Source organism: Manis pentadactyla, chromosome 6, assembly GCF_030020395.1.
Source record: "Manis pentadactyla isolate mManPen7 chromosome 6, mManPen7.hap1, whole genome shotgun sequence".
NCBI classification, from domain to species: domain Eukaryota; kingdom Metazoa; phylum Chordata; class Mammalia; order Pholidota; family Manidae; genus Manis; species Manis pentadactyla.
Window position 1 is genome coordinate 135872103 of NC_080024.1, and position 20607 is coordinate 135892709.

Consider the following 20607-nt stretch of genomic DNA (forward strand, 5'->3'; position numbering starts at 1 on the left):
CATTCCCCAAGTTGTGTGTGGTCCTGTATGTGGGATCAGACTGACTGACCCTGGATAAATACTAAATTCCCAGTTCCCACGTCTTAAGAATGGGAAAAGGGGAGCAGGAATGCTCCGATGCCTCTTCTCTGTGCACCCCTCCCTACCATGGGGCCCTGTTCCCATCTCTGAGTGCACCTAGGCTCCTGCCAGTGGACCTGAGGCCTTCCAGCCTGCACCTCTCCACCTCTGGCCGGGCCAGCCCTGGAGACACTGGGAGATCCCTCCGCCTTCCCTCTCACACCATGCAAGTCTGGATGGTTTTTCCAAGTGAATTCATTGGTCACATTTTAACTGAAACCTTACCAAGTAGCTAAGATATTATGTGACAATCACAAACACAGATGTGGTCTCTGGCCCTGGCTCCCCAAACTAAGCTCCAAAAACTCTTGTAACTCGTAGTGATAAAGGCAAGAGGAACACCTTCTGTTATATTGGGTCTTAGTCTCTGGCTGCTGGCACAGAGCTCCTAAAACCTGATGGGTGAGAGCAGCTCTTCTCCCCCGAAGCCTCTTTCAGCCATGCCCTGCCGATGCCGACGGGGGCTCCTGGGCAAGGGGTTTGGCTGCCGGAGGGACCAAACTGTGGCCAGACCTCCAGAAAGGAGAGCAGGGCTGGAGACAGAGTTAAACACCAGCGGCCAAAGGATGAACCAATCATGCCTGGGTGAGAGCACCCTAAACGATGGCGCTTGGGGGATGTCGGGCCAGTGGCCTCATGGAGGGGCTGAGAGTGTGGCACCTGGAGAGGGCAGGGGGCCTCTGCGCCCCTTCACACATACTTTGCACATATTCCATTTGGTTGTTTCCCAATTACGCCCTCTATAACTAGCCAGGAAGAGGAAGTAAAATGCTTACCTGGGTCCTGTCAGCCATCCTAAAAATCACTGAACCTGAGGTGGGGTTGGGGGAACCTGTTCTGTAGCCTAGTCAGTCATAAGTGTGGGTGACCTGGGGACCCATCAGTGTGGCTGGCATCTGAAATGGGGACAGTCCTGTGGGCTTGAGCCCCTAACTCATGGGGTCTGTGCTAACACCAGGTGACACCCAGTTGGCGTCCACAGAAAACTGGAGAATTGTTTGGTGTGGAAAACTTGTGCATTTGTGTCAGAAGTGTTGTGAATACAGGGAACCATTTCCTATTAGCATATGTTACAGTTCCTTGTCTTAAATACAAATTTTCCTTTATTTCACAGATGGAGACACAAAGTTAGGGCAGGGGAAATTGTGTGCTTCTGGCTCCCTTTAGAATGGGCCAGAGCTTAGGACTCACCCTGCTGCCCAGCTTCGTCACCCAGCCTCCCCTGTGCGCGAGCTCAAGGAAGTCTGTCTTCTGAGAATCTTACCTTCAGACTATTGTAGGCTAGATCGGCATCCTGGTCCAAATCTAGGTCATTTTTTGGTTGTTCCTCCTGCACAGACAGAAAGACAGAAAGGTGGGCGTGGACTAAGGAGCAGCTATTCCACAGTACCCCAACCACGGTCAAAGTATGCTTGTTCTGACCTTGCCCAAGCACCCAGAACTTCCTGCTCCATACGCCAACTTCCTCCCCACCTCCAAAACGCAGCTCGCTACTCAGGCCACCACAAAGCTCTCCATTAATAACTCCTTCCTGTCTTCCTTCCTCCTATAACTTCATTCACATGATCCTCACAGGCACCTACAGGTTGAACAGGTATAACACTGTCTTATGGGTTGAGTTCGTCCTCTCAAAACCTACACTGAAGTCCTCCCCCCAGTACCTGTGAATGTGACCTAATTTGGGAACATGGTCTTTGCAGATGTATTCAGATCAAGAGGAGATCATTAGGCTGGGTCTTCATTCAATATGTTTGGTGTCCTCAGAAGAAGAGGACACACAGACACACACAGGGGAGAGTGTTATGTGAAGATCGAGGCAGAGAGTGGAGTTACGCAGCTGCAAACAAGGAATGACAAGCACTGCCATCAACACCAGAAGCTCAGAGCGAGGCGTGGAAAAGATTTCCCCGAAAGCCATGGCCCTGTGACATGTAATTTTTTATTCCTGGCCTCAAGGCTTCTAGAACTATGAGAGAATACATTTTAGATTTAGGCTGCCTAGTTTGTGGTACTTTGTTTTAGGAGTTCCAGGAAATGAGCACTGTAAGACATACTAAGAAAGTTACTGTAATAATTATGTACTCATTAATGAGGTTAATGAGCTGCTCTTAGGTTTTATGGGGTGTGTGTGTGCACATGTGTGTTCTGTCTTCCCAACTGATTCCCTCTAAGCCTGCTTCCTCTGTGCCCCTCTACAATAGGTAGTATGACAGCTGGCCACCACGCTTCTCCCTAAATGCCGTGAGATGTTAAAATCCCACAGCTGCTGGATGTAGGTGGCAAGAACTGGAGTACTAGCTCATTAGGACTCAGATAAGCCAATGGCTCCTATAATTACTTGGCAACTATTGGACTTGAATTGCCCAATGAGAAGGGGTAGAAATACCTTCATGAATGGTTAACTGCCTGGCATGATTTTAAGGAGTGGGTGATAGTCACTGAATAAGATGGGTTTTTGGAGCTAAAACCAATCAGAGCTTAATTAGATCATGTACAGTGCTAGCAGCCTCAAGTCCAAGGTGAGGTGGCCACTAGCCGTGGATGGATTAGCCGTGCCCCAGGCTGGGAGGCCAGGACTGGATCTGAGCCCCTCCCACAGCTCTTCTAGATCAAGGACAGGTGCTCTGACTGCAGTTTCATTTCAGCCCTGTGAACTGGGAAAGCACTTCTCCGAGGCCCCAGTCTCTGCTTTGCCTCTCCCCACCAACCACGGTAGGGGATGGATGGTTCAGGGTCAGCTCTTAACCAGCTGTCCCAGAGGCCCATGCTGTGTTCTGGATAGCATGGACTTGCCCTATGACCATGGAAAACTGTTGAATGCATAAATCTTGGAAAATGGGGATCATCTACCCAAATCTGAGGAGCTGTCGGTATTTAGATGGACTGGCAGTTATGTATTTAAGTGGGCAGCCCACTGGAATCACCCTGGTGGCCAAGGTGACTGCCAGGCCCAAGGAAAGGCTGCTGGATAGATGGAAAGTCAAACACAAGAACAGCCTGTCTGTCTGTCACAGAGTCCCCATCCTCATGGCAAGCTCAGTCACTCCCACACTGATGGCACATCTTAGACTTCCCTGTCATTCCTCATTCAGAGCACAGCCTCTCTCTACGGCCGAGTCCCTGGGCCATATCTTGCCAGAATAAAGACCCAGATGGCTCAGGATTCCTCCTGGGACCAAGGGGAGATCCAAGACCACAGTCTCTGAAAGCTTGGTTTCAGGGTGCTATAGAGGGATTCCTTGCTCTCCCCTGCCCTGCCATTCTTATTAAACTGTCAGAAATAAGGTCATTCTCTTTAAAGGACGATCCTCAATACACATAATGGGGCTATGGGCCAAGCCTACAGTTCTAAAGCTTGCTCAGTGATCCTTTTCTAAGGAAAGAAATACCCTTATGGTATCAAGATAAAGAGAAGTCCTAATGCCAAGAATTCAAAATTATTTGACATTTCTGGGGTGAGGAGCCTGGAGAATGGCTCTTCAGGGCGGCTGTGTGGGCCAGGGACTTTGACATCAGGCACTGTCTGGTGTTGTACGCGCACCTCTGAATGCGTTTGATTTGTGCTTGCCTGTCAGGGCGGCTTCTCCTGTAACTGAACGAGTCACTTACAAACCTAATCCTTTCACTCTCCATTCTGAATCTGATCCGCCAGAGAGACTTAAGTCCATCAGCAAGATATACCTCCCCACTTACTGTTCCGAGGGGAAAACCCAAGAATTTACTAGCATTACATATCAGAGTCTGTATCACATTTGACTGGAAAGGGAGGTCAGGTGTTACAAAAGGAGAGCGTGCACAGAGGCGGGAGTGGGGGTGGTAGGGCTGAGGATGCGAGGAAGGGTTCAAACCCCGTGATGGGCAGTTCAGGCCTGAGAACAGACCAAAGCCCTTTGACAAACCCACTCTGAGGCCAGCTTATGATACAACCCACATCAGAATCATCCTGCATCCCGTTAGAAGTGGCCTTATACCTCCCAAGAAATAATGAGTGGCTCTTATTCCTTATCACTGCTAACTGCAATGGGCTCTCATTCCTACAGCACCAGCCTGTACCCAGCCTTGCATGTCTTTGAGCACTACCAACATCATTTACAATTTTTCATCTGTGTTATATCTGGGCCTCCCAAACTAGATTACAAATTCCTCAATGGCTGGGGATTTCTCTTACATTTTTATTTCCTCTCATTTAATCAACATTTGAATACCTATTACGAGCCTGGCACTAGCATAGTGCTGAGTGTAGCATAGATGCCCAATGGGTCCTTGAGATAGAGGATATATCTAGGGACAAGGTTTCAAACAATATCCTTTCAAGACCCAAGATATTGATGATAATCTGGACTGAGGTGAGGGGACAGTCATGGGATAGAAGGGTGAATGACAGCAAACTTGGTCTGCCCCTGACACCAGGGCCTAAACTTAAGTCCATGCCAGATTCCAGATACAAAAGGGCAATGACATTTCTCTTCTAAAATTTGACTTCTTGTATTTATACTTTAATTACACACCCCAGTCCTCTGTGCAAGTGGGTGATGATGCCACAGGCTTCATACATTAGCTTCAGTACTGGAAATCCTTTGTCCTGGGAGCACTTGGGCAGCTAACTCCTGTCCAGCTGGGCTGATCTGGGGCCCTTGCAGAGAAGACTCAGTATGATGCTAACACACGATGGAAGCTCTTGTCCGAAACCCAGCACAGGCACAACCCCACGTGGTCACACCCTGCCACGTGTGCCCTAGTAGGAGTGAGCTGGACCACTCTGGGGCAGGACCAGCAGGGCACTGCCCCACAGGCTGGGGGTGCTCCTTACACACCTGTGCCTTCTTGCTGTCCTGCTGCTCCCTCTTCTCCAGCTGCACCTGCAGCTTCTTCCTCTCCTGCTCAAGCTCTCGCACTCGCTTCTGCAGCTTCAGGAAGACTGTCATGTCCATGGCTGCTTTCTCCAGACCAATTTCCTTCAGCGGAACACAAGTGCAGGGAAGGTTTTAACAGCATAAATGCCGTAGGGTACACACAGCCCCTCTCTGTCTACCTCTTTACTGGATGTCTGTCATCTCTTCTAAACATCAATCCACACCTCAGATACAAACCAATGCCAACAGACCATGATTTCTCATATGAAAGCTGGTGCTCTGGGCTCATTTTCTGTCTAGATAACATCTGAATTGTGGCTATTTATATTCCTCTTGTGTGAGCCACTTAAGATGACCAACCACATACAGGTATACCTCAGAGGTACTGCAGGTTTCCAGACCACCACAATAAAGAGAATACAGCAATAATGCAAGTCAAATGAGTGTTTCGGTCTCCCGGGACGTATGTTTATATTATGCTGTAGTCTATTAAGTGTGTAATAGTGTTATGTCTAAAAAAAACCAATGCACATACCTTAGCTTAAAAATATTTTGTTGTTAAAAATGCTAACCAACATCTGGGCATTCAAAAGTCACAAGCACTCATCACAAATCACAATAATGAAAAGGTCTGAAGTATTGTGAGAATTGCCAAAATGTGACAGGAACACGAAGTGAGCAAATGCTGTTGGAAAAATGGGGCTCTGACCTGCTTGATGCAGGGTTGCCACAGACCTTCAATTTGTAAAAAATGTAGTATCTTTGAAGTACAATCAAGTGCAATAAAATGAGATATGCCTGTATTCCAAGAACAAATGGATAAAGATACAGCCATGTTATTGGAAGTTAAAAGAGCTCATTTCTGGGAAATGTCTCATACCCGAGAAATTGTAAAACTCAGGATGTAACACTTCCTGATGAAGATTCAGTATAGTTACTAATCCCTGGAAATGTGCTGTCAACACCACTTGGTTGCACCTTGCACAGAACTAATACTTGCCCTGCCAATGAACCCATTTGTCCAACAGATCTTAAAGTATAGATTTTCCAGATTTTTCTTCATATTCATGCCTGGGTTTGCCTTCCAGAGTTGTCATGTGTGGGTGTGCATGTACAAACGTGTAAGTGAATGAGCAGATCCACGTGGATTTTCAAAGTACATGTGTGTGTATATATGGGACAATATAATTTGCTTTAGTTGGCATTTAATGAGTGCTTCACGCTTAATGAGCACCGTGCTAGCTGCTCTAATACCAAGAACTGGTCTCAGCTTCCTTGAGGACATAAATCCTGGGATGGAAGTGCTTATGTCTGCACACAAATGGCCACATATACCAATGCCTGGGTGGTGCAACTGAAGTGCCCAAGTCCCAAATTCCAGCGATTAAAATGAGCTTTATGCTACCATTTAGTAAATGCTTACTAAGAGCATGCAGCAAGTAGCGAATCCACTAAGCTATACACTAGATAAACCTCTTATCCAGAGGACCGCCTTTTCTATGCTCCCCCCTTTACTCCATCATTCTCTCTTACTATCCTTTATTTTTCTTTATAGTACTGAGCAGTTCCTGCAATTATATTATACACTTCCTCCATCAACGGATTACTGCCTAGCTCTCCATCAGCAGACAAACGCCCTGAGGGCAGGGACCTTTTCTGGCTTAGTCACTGTTGTTTCTCCAGTACCCACTGCAATCATGGCACAAATAAATGCTCCAAGCACTTTAGTTTTTATAACCATCTCTCCTCCACGTCTGTCTTCACATGCTTCATAAGTTTTACATGCTGGTGATTTTCTTCTTCTCAAAGGCCAGAGGAAAAAACTCTATGTACCTCTGACAAAATGACACAAAGACTATAAAGGCCACTGTGTGGTACATTATTTAGTGACTCTGAGAGGCTATTACTGACAAAGGTGCAGTCACTTGGCAAATGTTTATTGTAAATATTCCAAATAATTGTTGTTCTGAGTTTTACCCAGCTTCCAAGTCAGGACAATTTTCTTGCACATTTATTGATATTCTGTATGTACTGTGATACTAAATGGGGGTGATACATCACATCCTAAGCTATTCCTTCCTAGACCAGCCATTTCATCTCTGTGCAATGGAGTCTCAGCTTTGCAAGAGGAAGCAGGGATCTGCCTTCTTCCTTCCTTTCTGGATCATGGGTAGGGTTAACAATGTGTATTGCTCTGCACAGTAAATGTGAGCTCCAGAGTATGATCTGAAAGGCCACTGTAGTCCAGCAATACTGCTATCAGGAATGAGCCCCAGGCACTCTGATCACTAGCAACCGAATAGTAAACCTCTGATGGGGCGCTCCGCACAGGTAAAACAGCCCTCTGGAACAAAGACGGCTGAGAGCCTGCCGCGAGAGCCTGCCGTACTCACCTCCACCTGTTGGAGAGCATCTTCAGTGTCTCCGACCTCAGATGTGGAGATGGAGGGGTAATTGGAGTCCGATTCTAAGCTACTTTGGTTTGATGGGTTCCGCCTGTGGCCTGGGGTTTGCTGTTTAAAAAGAAAAATGTTTAAACTCACGAGCCGATGTTATTAAGCATGACTTTTCAAAAGCAGTAGGCTCCAGAGTTGGACTTCTGCCTCATATGTCTACAAGACTAGGTATTACTGTTTCTTGGGATTATGGCTAAAGAGGGCTATTACCACAAAAGATTTCCCCATAGTGCAGTCATCCATTTACTTAGTCATCAAAATGACAATTAGAAGAGAGCTCAGCTCCAAGGTGAGGACTGGGTTCCCTTATCTTTTTTTTTTTTTTTTGGCAGTGGGGGGGATTTATTTTATTGAAGTACAGTTGATATACATCAGTATATTGGTTTCAAGTATACAACACAGTGATTTCCCCAGTTATATACATTATTAAATCCTCACCCCAACAGTGTAGTTACTGTCAATATAGAAAGACATTACAGAACCACTGACTATATTTTCTATGCTGTACTTTCATCCCTGTGACCAATTTATATTATGATTGAGATTTTGTGCCTCTTTATCTCCTATTTCACCCCCTGCCCCAACCCCTCCATTAGGTAACCACCAGTCCCTTCTCAGTGTCTATGAGTCTCTTAATGAAATCAGTTCCCTAGTTAGGCCAACCCCTCTGAGAAGTCCTAGGGAGACAACCCTTATATTCCAGTCTCACTTTGAAAGTGCACAAACCACTCCTGCCATGGGCCTGTCCCTTGAAAAGAATGTTAACAAACCTGCTCTTAACTGCTCCCAACTTCAACCTGCACTCCACTAATTTTGTTTATGAAAACAGTAAGCATATTAGAAATAGAGGTTACCATTTATACCATTCATTAAAAAATATCCCTTTTTCTCCCCTTGCATCTGATTTGCTTTGAGAGTGAAATCTGGTCTTGGTAGGGAAATTTTAGATTTCTATGTATGTTCCTATTCAGCTTCTCTTCCTGGTTTCTATGCAATTAACTTACAATCTTGATTAAATATGCATTTCTGGAGGGAATGTTTATTCGGGGTAAAGAAGAGTGACAAGTCCTGAAATGACGTTTCTACGTGCTGCATTTCATCACAGATTAGGAGAAACCATCAGGCCCCCGGGGGCCTCTCTGCAGTGTGACTAATGAAGCCGAGACCTAACTCCTCAGTGCCAGTATTGTTCCAACAAGGGAGTTTCCCAGAACAGGAAACAAGAAAGATGACACACACTCGGGTGGAATTTTCCTTAACCTTCTGAGATCTTTGTGAGGCCCCCGAGTTGGGAGAAGGAGCTGTCCCTGACATGAGGCTGCTTGCTTGCGCGGTAACTCCCCACAGGAATGGCAGGAGCAGGCGCCGGGGGAACGCTGCTCACGTGGCACAGGTTTACCGGGCCTCTCGGGGAGGGGTGGGGGTCGCACAGCAGTACGGCGGCTGCAGCTGCCCAAGGACGCGGGCTGTGGAGCCAGACGTGGGGTCTGTGCACTGGGGCGGCAGAACCGCCCTCCTTGCCTTTATGATGGTCAGCTCGTCGCGAAGGTTGTCGTATCTCTGCTCCAACCGAGAATATTCCTTCACGAGGTTCTGGTAACGGGAGCGTTCCTCCTCCAGCTCCTGCGCCCTCTGATCTTCCTTGGCAGAGCTCTGGGCAAAGTCACCTGGAAGGCAAACACACAGCTGCGCTTTTGCCCGCTGACTGGGTTCCTCCCACAAGTACTGACTCATGCTTTCCGAATAACCTCTTGTTAAAAGGCCGCCCGTGCCAAGCTCCTAACACAGACACTTGATGAGTCTGTTCAGCTTCCTCACCCACTGCAGACCAACAGGAAGCATGTTCCTGTGGCTGACGTCTTCAGAGAGGGGGAGAAAGGCCACCCTGCTCGTCGTGAAGTGCGGCCGAGAAGCAGGCGGCATCCAAGCCAACTCCCGTTAACACACCTGTCTTCCTATCTCTTGCGACAACTGTGCCGGCACCTGCTGGCAGCGCTCCTGGGGGAGCCCTGGCACCTGCCGGCAGCGCTCCTGGGGGAGCCCGGGCTACGCTCTGCAGTCCCTCCCAGCTCCTGATCTCTGGTTCTTGGCATGCCGGCAGATTAAAGGAGGTTTGAGGATAAAGCCACAGGTTAGGTTGGGGGAAGGACAGAAGGCAAATAGGTAACTTGGATAGGCATTTCCCCCACCAAATCTTTTCAAATCTGTGGAAAGCATTTTTAAAGGGAAACTGAAAACAGTTCAAGCTGTCAGTGAGATTTCATGCTGGGAGGGACTGTGCAGTCAGGGGGTTCACTTCTCATGGTTCTTTGGGGTGAGACCTAAGGATGGGAGAAGGTGAGTGATATGCTTAAGGCCACACTGAGCCAGGCAAGGACTGGGGTCAGTGGCCTCGCACTGCTCCTCCTTGGACAGGCAGCTCATGGGGGCAGATGGGGGCCCAGCAGGGTCAGTGGGTGCTTGAGAGAGAGGTGACTGGGATCTGACCCAAGGCCCTCTCTTCAGCAAACATTACCACATGACCCACTGGGTGGAAGAAACTATGGCAGGCACTAAGGGCGCTCAAGGTCAATTTACAAACAGCAGTAAGGACAGCTCCTAAGGGCTCACTATGTGTCAAGCACCACCTTAAGTGCTTCACACTTCTCAGGACTGTAGTCTTATGCCCATTTCACAGATGAAGAAAACGAGGACGAGTAATTAAGGGACCTGCTCAACGCCATGCAATAGTTAAGGGAGAGCCATTCTTCGAGTGCAGGTCTCCCTGACTCAAATCCCAGGCATCATGTTGTCCATTATGTGTGTGTCTTACTGCATGAAACTCTTGGAACAAAAGTCACAGCAGGACCTTAAAGATCATCCTTCTTTTTCATCTCCCTTCTATTATAGCCTTTTCTCTACTGCAGAATCTTGACTGACTGTAATCCTGCTAGGCGTCTTTGGGGGAAATCAGAGTCGAAAACAAATCAAAATCCAAAATGAAAAATCAAGCACTTTGGTACTTACCCTTCGACTGGCACAGGATTTGGTTGTTAAGCTGCTCTTTCTCATCTTTCAAGAGAGCATTTTCTTGCTCCAGGTCTGCAACTCGCTGAAAGAGCAATAGGGAAAAATGTCTCCCTAGGAAGCTGGAAGGGCTCCTTTTGTGGGGTTTGAATTTCAGCTGGTTATGTTTAAGTGCTCTTTCTATTTAAGAAAATCCAATCAGCCAAAGCTGCTTTCATTTCAAGGGGAAAAACCATATGCTGAAAGAAATAGTTCCATTAAAACCAGACAGATGAGCCCACCACTGTTTGTGGTCTCCCAACGCCCACAGAAACCTCATGAAAAGTCTACATCAAGCTCACTTTGTGTTCAGGGACTTAACAACAGTAACAGGCTTTCACTTCCTTACATATGGTTGCTTGTCTTGGTAAATTCTGAGCTCTCAAATCCAAGTCTCAAGAAAGCATGAAACTCAGGGTGAAGAATTATCCTGGCCTTCACCCCACCTTCCCTGCCTGTCACACTGGACCAGCACAGTCCACATGCTGGGAGAAGGAAGGAGACTTGCTACTGACATCCAACTGTCCCATCCAGTGTTTAGCTTCTGATGCTGCTGCCAAAGGAAACGTGAGATGACTACTACTGAAAAGAAAATGGCTAAAAAACAGAAAAGAAAAAAACAAAGTAAATACTAATTAAAGACAAATCCTGGTCTGTTCAGAGGAAGCAAAATTAGAGCAGCGTGAGGCAAGCTTTTTAAAAGATGAAAATTTTTTGCTATTTACTACCGGAGCAAATATTTGTAAAGATTTAAAAATTTGACCATTCAGATGTGTTCCAAAGGAATTAGAAGTTAATAGTTGTCATGGAGGAGGACGGAAAAGGGGTCATTTCCTTTCTAACATGGGGGTTGACGTTCAGCAGGTCCCTCTTTGCACTTTCCCTCTGCAACCCTTGGAGGCTCACTTTGCGGGAAGCCATCAAGTGATTGGTGAAAGACTGAATGCCTTTCCCTCCAGAACAGGAGGGAGACAAGGATGCCTGCTCTCACCAATACTATTCAACATTGTACCGGGGGTCTAGCCAGGGAAATCAGGAAAGTGAAAAAGCACCCAGATCGGAAAGGAAGTAGTAAAAATATCTCTAGCTGCAGATAACATGATCTTGGATGTAAAAAATTCTAGGAAATCCACTTAAAAACTATTAGAATAAATGATTTCAGATTGCCAGGTATAAGACCAAGCTACAAAAGCTGGTTGTATTTCTATACATTGCAATGAACAGTCTGAAAAACAAATTAGGAATACAGTGAACAAAAGTACAAAACTTACACTCTGAAAACATACAAAATATTGATGAAAGAAATTAAAAATGATTTAAATAAATGGAAAGCCATCCTGAATGGATCCGAAAAATCAGTATTGCTAAGATGTAATACTCCTCAAATTGATTTGCAGATTAAACGCAATCTTTATCAAGATTCCAGCTGGCCTTGTTGCAGAAATCAACAAGCTAGTCCTAGAATTCATATGGAATATCTAGGAATCCAGAATAGTGAAAATAATCTTGAAAAAGAATGAAGTAGGAAGAATCACTCAATTAAAAAATTTACTACAAAACTACAGTAATTAACAGTGTGATACTAACATAAGGATAAACATATGGATCAATGGAATAGAATTGAAAATCCAGAAGTAAACCCTCACATTACAATTTAATGAGGAGAGAATAGTCTTTTTAACAAATGGCTGGGACAACTGGACTTTCACATAAAAAGAATGGTATGTACTCCACACCATATACAAAAATGAACTTGTAATGCGTCAAAGACCTAAATGTCAGAGTTGAAACTATAAAACTCTTGGGAAAAAACACAGAAGCAAATCTTTGGATTTGGCAATAGTTCTTACAATGCAACACCAAAAACACAAGCAACTAAAGAAAAAAATAGATGGGACTACAACAAAATTAGAACCTTTGTGTTTCAAAGAACACTATCAAGAAATCCAAAAGCTAACCCACAGTATGAGAATATTTGAAAATCATTTATCTGATGTAGAACTTGGACCCCGAATAAGAACTCAGAAAAAAAAAAAAGAACCCAATCAAAAAATGGGAAAGGATTTGAACAGACTGAATCACAACCATATGAGACACTACTTCACATGCATTAGGGTGGCTATAAAAAGAAGTGCTGATGAGGATGTTGAGAAATCAGATATCTCATATACTGCCGTTGGGGATGTAATGTAAACTGGTACAGGAGCTTTGGAAAAATAGTTGGGCAGTTCCTCAAAAGGTTAAACATGCATTTTAATTTTGCGTGACATGGGAATTCCATTACTAGGTATATACCCAAGAGAAATGAAAACCTATGTCCATACAAAAACTTGGATGCAAATGTTTGTAGCATTGTTCAAAATAGCCAAAAAGTGCAAACAATTCAAATGTCATCAGCTAATGAACTGATACAATGTATGTCCATATAGTGAAATACTTAGCAATAAAAAGCAATAACATGGATGAATCTTGAAAATGCACTGAGACAGGCCAGTCACATGAAATGATGCTTCTATAAACATCCAGAATACACAGCTCTATAGAGGCAGAAACTAGGTTCATGACTGCCTAAGGCTGAGGTGGGAAATCTTGGCGGGGGGGAATGGGGTCTGACTGCTAATAGGTATAGAGGTTTTTTGGGGGTGATGAAAATGCTGTGAAATTTGACTGTGGTAATGGTTGCGAAACTCTGTGAATATATTTTCTTAAAACCACTGAGTGGTATACTTGAAATGGGTGAATTCTTCTACTTTGTTTGAGCCTAGTTTCTTCCCTCCATCCGTCTCCTGCCAAAGCTTTCATTCACAAAGGCAGGCCTCTGATGAGCTCAGCTTTGTTATTCTAAGCCATACATCAGAGTGGCACCTGGAAGCTGTTTTTCTTCCTCTCCTGAACTCTGGAGGTAGGCCTGGTCTTGTTCTTCAGTGAACAGAGGAGGAACAGGTCGCACACATGGCTCCACATGCCAGTGGGGCAGAGACTGCTTCTCCTAACATATTCCCCAGGTACTGGCCACCCGCAGTCTTCCCTGCCAGCTAGCATGTAGGGAGCCGTTGGCAGACACAGCAGGTGACAAGCTCCTGCAGCCAAGTGGCCTCCCTTTTGTGAACTGTCAGGGTTGCTGGCTGCAGTGAGACACACCAACACAGTCAGGCAGGTACATCCTCTCAGCATGATAAATAACACCTGTGTTAGGTCTGGGGACTCAAATACCAGCTCCATTTTTTTTGGTGTATGGGGGTTCTCTTAACTCTTGCTGGCAATATTACTGGGAGGGTTTCCTTCTGAAAGGTCATTTAGGATAGTTCATGAGAACCAACATTGGGGTAAATACTTTTACTATCAGACTAATTTAGTCTGATACACAAATGCCCCAGCATCGTGCTCAAGAACTGCCTTTACTAGTTAATCTCTAGGGATACAAATCTCTGGGCTTTTGGGTTTGTCTGATTTTTTCCAAGTTGGGTATTTATACTTTAAAAGAGCCAATTGCAAGGTTTCTAGCAGAAAACCATGGGACAAATGGATTGGATGATACCTGGCCCACCACTGTGTCCTGAGTCCTCTGTCCTCGATGCCACACACCTACCTTCAAGGAGAAAGTTACAGGCACAGCCCTTGGCAGAGACACATCTAATTCTGCACAGTTCTGGAAAGGGTTTCTTGCCTGTTCTTTGAAAGTAAAGCAAGTAAGCATGAATACTCTGAATGGGAAGTCATTTCATCAATGGGAAATGGACCTAAGCAGAGAAAAGAGGGAAGTGGAAGGGTAGACAGTGCAGAGATAAAATCTGGACTCCCCTTGGACACATGGCTGCATCAGGCACATACACGAGGAAGAGAAAGGAAACCCAGGTGGGAAGGCAGTGTCTGCCCATCATTAAAAGAAGCACCCCAGAGAAGAGGTATGGCAGAGCCCAGAGCCCAGCCTCACGAGTGCTAATTTGCTATTCAGCATCACTGTGCCAAGACACGGGGCAAGGACTGAGGATGGAGCCCAAACGGGTTAAGGCAGAGCTCATGACTTCCATGAAGTTATGGGATGGTTGGGGGAACAATTAGCTAACATTTATTGAGCCCTTGCTATGTCTCAGCACTGTTATAAATTGACTACCTACCTTTGAAGTAGAAAACACTTTAAAGGAAACTAAGGAGCAGAAAGTTAGAAAGCTCTGCTACAGGTCACACAGGTAGGCCAGGGTTCAGCTGGCCTGTGCCCTGAGCGGCTTGGGCCAAGGTCTGGCACTTAACCACTGTGCTACCCTATGTCCTGACAATTCAGAAGGCTGACACAGCACATGAAGAACAGTGGTGTCAGCGGCCTAGATCAGGCCTTGAATGACTGTCTCTCAGGGCAAGAACTACAGGGAGATGAGGGCAGGAGGAACTGGTGTATGCTTCAGGGACCAAGACTGTTCATCCCTCTGGAGATTTCATGGCTAATGTCTTCAAGGTGAGAAGATCCCTCCAGATAGGTCCCCACCGCCTCCCTGTCCTCACTACCCCCTGCCCCCGCCTTCTTGCCCACATGGTTGCAGCCCAATGGCCTCCTTGTCGGTCCTTGAACACACGCAGCCTACTCCCACCCCCCAGGGCCTGGGCACCTGCTGTTACATTTGTCACCTGTTCCCTAGAAATCCTCACAGCTCACCACTCACCTCATCCAGGTGTCTTCTCAGAGAGACTGTCTCATAAATGAAACATACCTCTTCTTGCTCCCCTTCAGGCCCCCTCTATCCCCTTCATCCCACTTAAATTTTTTTTTATAGCATGTGATGGATACTTTGTATTTAATTCTTATCTGTACATTCTCTCATAACTTCCAAATACTTAAACTTCAAAAGAAAAAGGACTCTTAAAAATTGCCGTTGTCCCCATATGTAGAACAGTACCTAACAAGTACAGGCGATCAACATCTGCTGAATGAATAGCAGGCCATGAACTTCCATTTCTGCAATGAGACAATGTCTTTCCATAGCTATGGAGCGAGGTCCTCTCTATAATAACTGTCAGCCTCCTTAGGAACCACGGAGCTGCTGGGAATCATGGAGATGCTAAAAACATCCTGCTCTGTGCCTCTGGGGAGAAGACCCAAAGCCTCCCCCTATAAGAACGTCACTACCCCACCCACCCCAGTCAGAGCTCTGTACTTGTTTGGAAAAATCTGAAACTTTTATACTGGAACTACCCAAGGTAGCCAATCAGCAGCAGGTGGTGGTTTGGTGACAACGTGATACAACACACCACCTCACCAGTCTAAATGCTCAGAGTCTGCGGGCTGCTCTTCCCCCCCTCACAAGTGTCAAGGGCTCTCGAGAGAGCCCAGCACCTGGCTGTGGGCAGCTCTTCCTCACCACAACCCTGCACCAAGCCAGGCATCGGCTAGCCCCACCAAGCAACCTTTTGGGTAGATTCTGGGTAACAATCATGCCTCTGGTCAAGGGTGGCCCTGGAAGCCACGGCTTTTCCATCATGGACACACAAGTCAGTCAGCATGGGGATCACTGAACACTTAAAAAAAAAGAACAAAACACACACAACAAGCAGGCTAAAAGGCAGCACGAGGCCTAGGCATGATTGCTCTGGGGAGAGGCTGCAACAGTGGATCCTCAGCAGGAAGGTGTCAGCTAGCTTAGGGGGCTGGTGGGGGCTGCCTGGTCTGTGGACACAGTGGTGCATTCCTGCCCCCACGGAAACCTGGCCTTCCTCACCAGATCAATACCGTGTAGCCACATGACCTGACAGCAAGAATACTGTTGGGTTGGGGAGCCCAAAATTTTCCAGGATGCCAGTTCCAATACAACATTTACTGCCAGAAACGTCAAATCCATTAATTAAATATCTACCAGCAGTCAGCTTCCCTCCCCACGCTCTGCCCATCTCATCAGTCTTGCTCAAGGTGGAACAGGCCCCTGTACAAGCCCGAGAGGAAACTGATTGCCTGATTATTCAGCATTTGTTAATATTGAACATGGTGCCTCTGATAAATATTAAACCCTGACTAGGCCCAGAAGATGAAGGAAAAAAAGAAGCCAGCTCCCACCTGCCCACCCCATCTCAGCCACCAGAATAAAAAGGTTTTGAAGACCCAAGAGGGGGAGGAAATTTTGCTTCTACTTTTTCTCTTCCTGGAAAGAGGTGGACATCCACTTAATGAATCACCTAAGTTAGTTTCTCATGTTGCTAACTTGGGATTTGCTTATGCTTGGAGTCACGGAAGGTGCTTTTCTTGCTCTGCCTCTGAGCCTGTCCACTCGCCTTCTTGCAGTGTCCTTGACTTTTTTGTCAGCTCCAAGCTCTTACAGTAGTTAACACCTAGGACAACGTGCTCCTAGGAAATAGAAACGATTTTATTTAAGGAGTGGAGGAGGAGCATGCTACTCTATTTTGGTCTGCTGGGGAAGCGTTTCATATTATAAACACATTTAGGCCCCCTTAGATGAAGACTTAGATGGAGTCCCCACATCACAGTGCGTGGCCAAGGGGAAGCGAGGAAGCAGGCTGGGGAGTCGAGGAGGGGCTGGAGACAGGAGAGTCCCCGGATCTGCTGGGTCACAGACCTCCCAGGGCTCAGCTGACCGGCGTGTCCTTGCACCAACCTTCTCTTTCTCCCAGGGCCATCAGGCTCAAGAGTCTCCAGTTCTAGTGCCGGCCTCTTTCTCTCTGCCTTGGGATTCTACCTTCTTGTGCTTTAATCACACAGAGGGGTTGCTACTGATCTCCTCACGGGGCAATACACCACAGTGTGGAATTGCACGGTTCACAGGTTACAGGCTTGTAACTACATTTAACAGGAGTTTCCTAGCACCACATGCTTTATCTCGAAGAGTGCAGTCCACTTAAGGTCTCATGGTGGGTGAGCTGGCTGGTTCACCTGGGGGATGGGACTGGTTACCCTGGGCAATGGGTCACCTGGGGGATGACAGGTTTTTGTCGGCCTTTGTGCAAGGCTGTCTGTACCAGGAAGTCCTGTGTGTCACTTTCTTTGCCACCGAATCCTCATGTGTTCCCACCTGCGAGCCTGGGAAATCCCTGGGATCTGGGGAGAGCAGTGGCTGGGGGTCACAAGTTCTGCCTAGGACAGAAAAACACTGGCCAGCCCAGCATGAGCCAGCTCTGCAGGCTTTCATCTCAAATGGCAGTCTCCCAGTGTGTCGGAGGGCTCAGCCCAGAAGGTAACAGGGCAGAGGAAGGGAGAGGCACTATAGAGCAGGGCTGGGTCCTTTTTCCTTCTAGAAGCCATCAAATACCATCTCATGGAATTGGCCAGTTGCAAGTCCAGAAAGGGCCTTTGGAGATTTTCTAGACCAACCTTTTATTTTTAAAACAGATGGGGGAAATAAGGCCAGTGAGATTTCCTGCATGCACTTGGTAATGCCCATGCCAAGGATGAGAATCTGGAGATTCCGATGTCTACCCCAGGACCCTGCCTGAGGCAGCATTTAGCCTGCCCCTGCTTTAAACACCAAAAGTTGTTATTCCAACATTAGGAACACTGAAGCCCTCCCTCCCTTCTTAGAATCTCACCCCGTGACTCCCAGTGACGGATGGGCAATAGCATGTGGGCAGAGCGCTATCTTCCCTGTGGGTCACTGCAGAGATGCAGGAGAGGGCAGTGACATCCCGAGTCTGGAAGGCTCTCCAGTGGCCTGTGGGACTTCCTTGGAATAAACAGCTCTCTCGGGAGTACAGAAAGTGATCTTTGCATCCTGACATTTGAAAAAGTTCTATTTTGTGGGGTGGACATAAAAATATGGAGCACCCCAGCTAGAGTAGGCAAGTCAGGCTGAAGCTATCAACAAAAACTTAGGACAAATTCCCCGAAGCGCAATGATCATGGGTAGGGATGTCTAGAGGGTGCCCCTAATCCCTGCAGGCGATGTCAAGGAGAAAAGCCACGACCTCTGTACCATCTCTCTCCCCAGCAAGGGCTCAGGCCAGGAAGCTGACACAGTGGCTGATTCTGGTCTGTAAGGAACATGCCCAGGGGAACATGTGTGCATCCTTTTGGGGACATTGTCATGTTCAGCTATGACAGAAAATCAACACTTGATTAGGTGAATGGACACATACTTGTGTGGGTTCCCCCAAAGCACATTTGCCTAAATGCAGAGAGATAGCTGACCTTGGGCACAAGCCCCAGTAGAGCCCATGGTAGCTCTACAGCTGGAGGAACAAACCGCCTTGTGGGGGACAGTGCTCTGTCAGCCAGCCCACCCCCAAGCTGCCCCTTCTGCCTGCACATACCTTTCTCAGCTCATCTGTCTCCCTGGCGTGGGCATCCTCCAGGACCTTGCGCTCTGAGTGGGCCCTCTGCAGCTCAGTCTGCAGGCTCTCGACCTCTTCCTGCAGCCTTGGGCTGCTACCCCCATCTTGGCTCTGCTGGCAGTGGGCCAGCTCCTCCTTCAGCTTCTCCACCTCCATGGCGTACGCATTGGTGACTGTCGACAACTGCTCTGACAGTGTCTTGAATTCTTTGTTCTGTGAGAGCATCAGCAAACAGGGAGAGGGGAGGAAGGGATGGAGAACAAAGTTACTGGGGCACGAAAAACACGAAGGCAATTAAAAAAGGAACTTCCAAGGTGGAATTACATCTCACAACTACCACATGCTTGAGTGCCTTCCTGGCATCTCCCTAACAGAAGTCTATTGTGAACCTAAGGGAAATATAAAAAAAGAAAAAACATCAATACTGACGTTCAAGGAGCATTTATGCGCAGTGGCCAAGCTGGAAGCTGCTGACAGTAGTCAGCCTCCTATGATCAGGTGAACAGATCTTGCACCTGCTTTTTAAGTTGTGGGAACAACATAGCTGGCATCCTGGATCTGTAGCCTTTGCTTTTCAGGTTTCCCTTGCTCCAGCACACTCGGCCCTCTGGCCCTTGGACTTGTTGGCACAAAGAGCTGCAACCTAATCGCTGGCTCTGAGACAAAGGACCCCTTCAGCATCCTCTCTTCCAAGGAGGCCCTCCACAGGGCCGAGGGGTCCCTCCCACCAGCTGTCTGTCAGCTTACCAGCTAAGGCTCTGATTCCAGAAACTGATGCCCTAGCAGAATCCATCCATGCTGTACCCCTGCAGACTGGGTGCCCAATCATATACCCACTCAAGCAATAGGTAAGTGAGAAGCATTCCCCCACATGCCTGGCACAGGTATGCAGGGGGCCTGGGAAGTAGACAATAGAAGAGCTCACACGGAGGAGGTACCGAAGTCAGGGCCAGTGCCAAGCACTAGCATAAACATGGGCAAAAATTGGTGCTGCAGGAGTTGACAGTATCAGCTGAAAGTGGTCAGTGGGGAGAACAGAGAAGAAGAAGTAGGGTTCTCCAAATGATCAAGCAACTAGGAGTCATTGATTATTCTTCACTGCTATTCTCTGCAGGAGCTCCAAGTAGAAGAGAGCCATTGGCTAAAATACCAATAACCTGGAGCAGCAGGAATCAATTATGAATGCACATCAGAAATTATCCTTCATGGAAAGCAGTGAGGAGCAGTAAAAGACCAGCTGTTGGACCTAGTACAATGCCAGGCACACCGTGGGGCCGTAAGGCTGAGACTTGCTGTCAGTATCCAAGCAGTAGATTTCCTGGACTGATATAGCAAAAAAGATCCTCCCCTAGTCCGGGAAAATCTCCTAGTTACAACCTGATATGCCCTATGGCTGGTAGTCAGCCTCGCTGACTGATCACAAATAAGAAACCTATTTAGGTAGTATCTGTTTAAAAAGCCAAGTACCATCTACTGCCCACCTGGTCTGGGTCTCCCCTCGGGGACACAGGGTCTCTGCATAAAGGAAGTGGGCCCTGAGAGCAAACATGCTGGGCTAGTCACCTCAGCTTTCCTTTGCTCTGGGCTGGAAATAAGATTCAGCCCAACTGTCACCTCCATGTGGCATCACTTGGTCAGATAATTAGGATGGTGGGAAGGAAGACTGGGCTATTCGGTGTGTGTGTGGGGGTCTCTAGAGGGATCTGTGTGCAGCATGGAGAGGCACAAAAATGTGGTGGTGGCAGAGGGTGCAGGCACATGCTGCCACCCTGATTCTCAGGGAGAACTATGCTCTGTGGGTAAGCAGATGACAACATCCTGCAGTGGATGAAGATGACACCCAGGACCCTCATGCAAAGACTACC

General features: G+C 47.1%; 1 protein-coding gene across 2 annotated transcripts in view; it reads right to left on the reverse strand.

Moving 5' to 3' along the window:
- MYO5B (myosin VB) overlaps positions 1–20607 on the reverse strand; it is a 350447-nt gene that overhangs the window by 41914 nt on the left and 287926 nt on the right. For both annotated transcript variants that reach the window (XM_057504168.1, XM_036918614.2), the window contains exons 22-27: positions 18722–18955; positions 10436–10520; positions 8951–9096; positions 7367–7486; positions 4935–5075; positions 1385–1450 (exon numbers count right to left, since the gene is read on the reverse strand). In XM_057504168.1, the coding sequence (XP_057360151.1) occupies positions 1385–1450; positions 4935–5075; positions 7367–7486; positions 8951–9096; positions 10436–10520; positions 18722–18955 (792 nt within the window). The remainder of the gene's footprint in view (positions 1–1384; positions 1451–4934; positions 5076–7366; positions 7487–8950; positions 9097–10435; positions 10521–18721; positions 18956–20607) is intronic.